The sequence below is a fragment of the Chlamydotis macqueenii genome, chromosome 8, assembly GCF_036417535.1.
Source record: "Chlamydotis macqueenii isolate bChlMac1 chromosome 8, bChlMac1.mat, whole genome shotgun sequence".
Taxonomy (NCBI): Eukaryota; Metazoa; Chordata; class Aves; order Otidiformes; family Otididae; genus Chlamydotis; species Chlamydotis macqueenii.
The window spans coordinates 2,376,705-2,382,911 of record NC_141563.1 but is presented as its reverse complement, the minus strand read 5'-3'; the positions used below and the strand labels follow the sequence as shown (position 1 = coordinate 2,382,911).

Sequence of the window (6,207 nt, the reverse complement as noted above, 5' to 3'; positions counted from 1 at the left end):
ACAATCATACCATAACAAGAATATTTTCCCTAAAGGCCTTGACAGTCATTCAAGGATTTAAAATCTTCCTTTTCACACTGCTGCTGGTGATTTATCTGCTGGATGTCATGGGGAATGCAATCACCATTGCCGTGGTTTGGCTCCATCACAAGTGCCCCACCCCCATGTACCACTTCCTCAGCACCTTGTCCTTCTTGGATATTTAGTTCACTTTGGTCGTTCCCCCTCACGTGTTTCTCAGTCTCTTGTTGGAGATTAAGGTGTCTCTGCAGCTGCTTGCAAGTGCCAGACCTCCTTCTCTGCTGCCTTCTCTGACCTTCTTTCAGTTGCTGCAGGGCCATCTGCAACCCCTCACGCTGCTCTGTCCTTAGAAACTCTTGGATGTGCTCCAGGCTCATCTTTAGCTGCTGGGGAATGGCATCTCTGTCCGTGCTCAGCCCCACCATCTTGTGTGCCATTAGACCCTCTGTGCCCAGTGCAGAGACTGCTTACATTTTAAAAGATGCGACTTCCTAACACAAAGATGGTACATCAATATCAAAGTGCTTACTTCCTCAGTTTTGGATACAATCCCCCTTAATAACACAGAGATGTCTGCAGTTTGGGTCACATGTAAGCAGCACCTATACAAATAAGTGTTAATGAATCTCCGACTTGTCAACAATAAATTTAAACAATTACAAAGTCTAATAACGACTATTTCTTCATATACCTTGTGTTTTAAAGTGCCCTGTTTTGGAGAAGTATCCTGTACACATCATTCTGTAGAAATGTTGCATTTGGGTGCATGTAAGTCACTACAGAATTTTTTTCTTTTTCACCCCAAAATTTCCCTGGCCCATCTCATCCTCTCAGTGGCCAGAATCAGTTGTACTCACGATTGACAAATGGCAGCTGTGTTAGTCTTCAGCCAAAGACAATGGTGAAAGCACAATCCTTGCTGCAGTACAGCACTGTTTACTGCAGGGTTCGTGAAATCAAGATTATGATATGTAACGGCACTATGATTTTCTCTTCAACGACAGCAATAACAGAGTACTGCACACAGCTAACAAAACCTGTCAGATATCTGTCATAAAATATTTATGCTATTAACAAATATAAAAATTGTAGTAAAAAATTTCCTTAAGAATCAAAAACAATTTCCCTGACTGAAATAATAACGCACACAGTCCTAATCATTGTGCAGAATGTGAATTATTCTGCAGTAAAAGAATATCAGTAGAAACCCTACATTCTGAGTGCAGCTGATATCACAAGTAGATTGAAATATCACTGAAACGTTCAACATACAAAAGCACTAGAATCGGTGCTTGTGCTGTAGCATTTCCCTGGGAATCCAGATCCCAAATTTTCTAAAATGCTCAGTAGGCATTTAATAATATCATCCAGCTCTTGGTGTAGTTCGAGAAGTGAGAAGCATCATACCAAGGACTCAGACAAGAAGCCAAGGTCTGCTGTCAGGGCTGCTTTTTTTCGGCAAGGATGAAAGTTTCCTCTCTCTCTCCTGCCCGGGGAATTCTCGTTACATTACGATATGCTGCTTCTCCTCTGATGAGTGGCTTTTCTCTGTGAAAGATCCTCACTGTCACTTGCACAGTTTCTCTGAAATAGAAAGTCCAAAATGTTTTAGTCGCATAAATGAGATACCCTGCTGCTAAATATGATGTTCTAATATTATTAGTGTATCATCTATTGAGAAAAGTAGAGCTAATAGAAATCCCACAGAGTTTCATTCGCACTGCAGGGGTCCCCCAGCCTCCATCACACAGCTGGGCACCACAGCAGCAGCGCAGACTGCCTCCACCGCTGCTCGTTTCTCAGTCAGACAGCAGGGTCACTGCCATGGTATCCAAACACAATCTGCAGCCTCCATGCTGCTCCTTTACAGAATAAATGTGGCTAGCACCTAAAGGGTTTATAGAATCACCAGGTCTCCTTGCCCAATAGTTCTGCCACAATAACACAACTTAGAGCAGCATTAAAGACACACAAGGGATGCCAAAGTCCAATCTGGTTTCCCACTCAAAACCACTGCCATCTTGTTGGGTTGTGCATTCATATAAGGATGGCAAAAATCACTGCACAGTAAAATCGGTCCTTCTCTTCCGCCCCTTTGAGAAATGTACCTACCAAACTTTCATCTTGTATTAGGACCTTTTTCACCAGCGAACGGGATAAGTGGTTGCACAATGAGACAAAGCTGTAAGAAAGCTATGGAGAGAGGGAAGAATGAGATTTTGACCACACATATGAAGCACAGACATATCCAAGCACATTTCATTTATTGACTGTGTATTACAATTTTATATTCAAGCTCAGTCTTGCCCTGGAAGAAAAGTATTGACGAGAAGCTCAACATGAGCTGGCAGTGCGCCCTTGCAGCCCAGAAGGCCAATCGCATCCTGGGCTGCATCAAGAGGAGCGTGGCCAGCAGGTCGAGGGAGGTGATTCTCCCCCTCTACTCTGCCCTGGTGAGACCCCACCTGGAGTACTGTGTCCAGTTCTGGAGCCCCCAACATCAGAAGGACATGGACCAGTTGGAGAGGGTCCAGAGGAGGGCCACAAAGATGATAAAAGGGCTGGAGCACCTCTCTTATGAGGACAGGCTGAGAGAGTTGGGGCTGTTCAGCCTACAGAAGAGGAGGCTCTGGGGAGACCTGATAGCGGTCTTCCAGTACCTCAAGGGAGCCTACAAGAAAGATGGGGAGAGGCTGTTCAGTAGGGCCTGTTGCGATAGGACAAGGAGTAATGGCTTTGAAATAGAGGGGGGTAGATTTAGATTGGATATTAGGAAAAAATTTTTTACACTGAGGGTTGTAGAACACTGCAACAGGTTGCCCAGAAACGTGGTGGAAGCCCCATCCCTGGAAATGTTCAAGGCCAGGTTGGATGAGGCTCTGAGCAACCTGATCTAGTTGGGGATGTCCCTGCTTCTTGCAGGGGGGTTGGACTAGATGACCTTTAAGGTCCCTTCCAACACTAACCATTCTGTGATTCTATGATTCTATGATTCTTTTGCAGGATCATCCCCTCGCTGAGAGCAGCGCGCGTGGGCATCAGCTACTGTGAAACACAAGCGTTGCTCTCTCCTCCATGGTGTGGCTGAGCTCCTTCACAATGACTGCTGTGGTTTGTGCCGACATGATATGCACCATGCTGAGGGTAACCTCTCTGCAAAGCCACAATAAGGCCTTCTTCACCTGGATATCCTTCACCTGCACATCCTGTATTTCTTCACTCACTATCGCACAGGCTAGCTGCAGGTTTGACAATGCCAGGCCTTAGGAGAAGCTGCTTTGTCCTAAGCTGTCTGCAAATTTGCAGATTCCTCTAGGAAAGTGCATTCAGGAGAAGAATAATTTTAGGTAATGTAGGTGTCACCCAGCAGAATGAGAAGATACAACCCTTTGAGCATTTGAACGGACCCAGAAAATGGAAACTGGGACTGTCCCCTCTGATTCACTGGTTCACTGCGCTCGTACTGCTGTGGGTGGCTGAGCTTGAGCTTTTGCTCCAATCAGCCAGTGGTTTAATCTCAGAAAGTTTTCCAGATGAAGCCAGTGCAGAGATTGCCCTATGCCAGGGCAGAGACAAAGAACAAGTCAGACATTTGGGATCTAAGACCAGCCTGAGCCCCAGGCTGAAACATCACCTCAAACATGAAGCACTGCCCAATACTGAACTTCCCATTTCACTCCTTGTGCAAGTGCTACCCATCCTGCCCTGGGACAGAGCCTGAGGGGGCAACACAGTCTGTGAAGCTTTGTTTCTCTGCTTCTAACCCACCATCTCCTTTCCTCCCTCTCCTCCTCTTGCATGTTGAATCATCCTATTATTGGAGTCATCTGCTCCTTCCTCTGTCTAAAAAGAAATTTAAAGATTAAGGGAAAACATCAGTCTGTATTTTTCTTGTGCTTCCTGCTGTTAGATGTGTATTTGGATTTAAAAACAAATAATAATCAGAGATTGGAGACTTGACTGGTGAGTTTCACCTACTTCCCTGCAGGTGCCTGCGAGAACTTGTTTTCCCCAGGCTCCCTCTGTAGTCAGTAGAGACAAGAGAAAATGCCAGAGGCTGGGTCCTCCCAGCCTATAACTGGCATGGAAAAGAAAGGTTACAGATCTCTTCCAGGCACTCTTCTCTTGCTCTGCATTGAGGTCAGGACATTTCACAGGAAGAGCACTGAGCAAGTGTTTGGAAACAGCTGCATTTCGGTGCAGGCAGATGAGGCTGTGTGACGGACAGAGTGGAACCACAACACATTTCAGTCATTCTTTAGGATACTGAAGAAGGCAAGACGTACTTGGTCCCTGACCCACCCTCTTTCCCTTTCCTGAAGAAACAGAGAGCAGGAAGTTGTGGAAGAAAGCCAGGGATTCCAAAAAAGATACTTGATCTTACTTTGAAATCAACAGAATTCTCCGAGATTACAAGTCCAAAAAGGCAAGTACTGAAATGTGGAAGGAATAGCTTTCATTACATGTATTTCATTAGATTTGATTTGATGGTTTAAAATTTTTTCAATAGAACAATTTTGCATGTAAGTGTGATAGATGTTTGCAAGGGGTCTGAGTAGATTTGGAATTTCCCAGGAATGGGGTGAAATAGTTAACAGCCACTTTAAAATCCTCTGTTCTGGAGAAATAATCCTTTGTGAGTGTTTGAAAAAGGTAGAAAGAACAACTTATCTGAGGACCGTAACTAAAATGTAAACCAGGAAAATTAAGAAATGAAAAATGCTTGAAGGACTGTCTCTGCCTGTGTTACAGAGGAAGACAGCAGGAAGGGAAAGAAGCAGAAAAGGAGGGACAGAACTTTTCATCCAGACTGTGAAAGCACCACACTTGTTCATTGCCATGTTCCTGTCCCGGCAGGATGAACTGAAATTCAGGACGGGACCAGAAAACGGAACTGCAGTTACTGAGTTCATCCTGGAGGGTTTCTCAGGGCTTGATCAAAGACTGCAACTGTTTCTGTCTCTGCTCCTTCTGCTCATATACCTGACAACAGTGATGGGGAACACAACCATCATTTTCCTCGTGTGTGTGGATCCCCGCCTGCAAACCCCCATGTACTTTTTCATCAGCAATCTCTCCTTCTTGGAAATCTGGTTTACGTCCTCCACAAGTGTCAAATTGTTGCTGATCCTGGGTTTTGGCAGGAGAGCAATCTCACTAAGCGGCTGCTTTGCCCAATCCTATTTCTATTTTGCCCTGGGCTGTACAGAGCTCGTTCTACTTGTTGTCATGTCCTTTGACCGCTATGTTGCCATCTGCCAGCCTTTGCGTTACGCTGCCATCATGAAGCCTCAGCTCTGCATCCACCTGGTTGTTGCTGCTTGGGTCACAGGTGTCACACTCATGAGTTACCACCTGGTCCTCCTCTCCAAGCTGACTTTCTGTGGCTCAAACAACATCCACCATTTCTTTTGTGACAGCTCCCCCTTATTCAAATTGTCCTGCTCTGACACCAGCCTGCTTTGGAAAACAGACTCTGTTTTGTTTTCATTTTTCATACTGGGTTCCTTATGTTTAACTCTGGCATTTTACTCGGGCATCCTTTTCTCTGTTCTACACCTGCCAGCAGCCTCTGGGAGGAAGAGAGCTTTTACAACATGTTCTTCCCATCTCACCACCTTGGCCATTGCATATGGGAGCTGCATTGCTTTCTACGTGCGTCCTTCCACAGATGTTTCCTTGGAGACAAACACAGTTGTAGCTTTGCTGAACACTGTCTTGTATCCATTCTTAAACCCGTTCATCTACAGTCTTAGAAACAAGGCTGTGAGACTGGCCCTGAAGGAAGCCATTGCCTGTGCTACACCACAGCTTTTCCCCTGATCGTGGTGCATTTCTGGACAGCAATTCCAATGAGCTGCTGTCACGTGTTGAATAATACCAGTGCAGATGTATGTAATGTCCAAACACCTGAGATGCCTCAGGTGATAGATGTTCTTGCTGTATTGTGTAGAGTTGAGTGATAAGAAGCTCATCTGCACACAAGAAGAAGGCACAAACAATGACAGGAGGAGTAAGTTAGTTAATGCCCTGCCCTGGCCCCTCCCAGGCACATCACAGGAGAACCACCTGTGCATCAAGAGCCCATCTCCACAAACCAAGAGGAGCACAGAGGCAGAGTGGCAGGTGGGAACCCAAATTACAGGCTCCTGATGAATGAACATCTTGTCCCAGCTCCTTCCAGGG

At 45.5% G+C, this 6,207-nt stretch overlaps 1 protein-coding gene across 1 annotated transcript; it reads left to right on the top strand.

The window, feature by feature from the left end:
- Positions 1-4,860: 4,860 nt before the first annotated feature.
- Positions 4,861-5,844, top strand: LOC147599833 (olfactory receptor 6E1-like). The gene has a single exon (XM_086753832.1). The coding sequence runs from the start codon at positions 4,861-4,863 to the stop codon at positions 5,842-5,844; it is 984 nt and encodes a 327-aa protein (XP_086609958.1).
- The last annotated feature ends 363 nt before the right edge of the window (positions 5,845-6,207 follow it).

What these genes read in the sequence shown, in the direction of transcription:
- LOC147599833 (XM_086753832.1), top strand. Translation starts at nt 4,861, where the DNA reads ATGTTCCTGTCCCGGCAGGATGAACTGAAATTCAGGACGGGACCAGAA.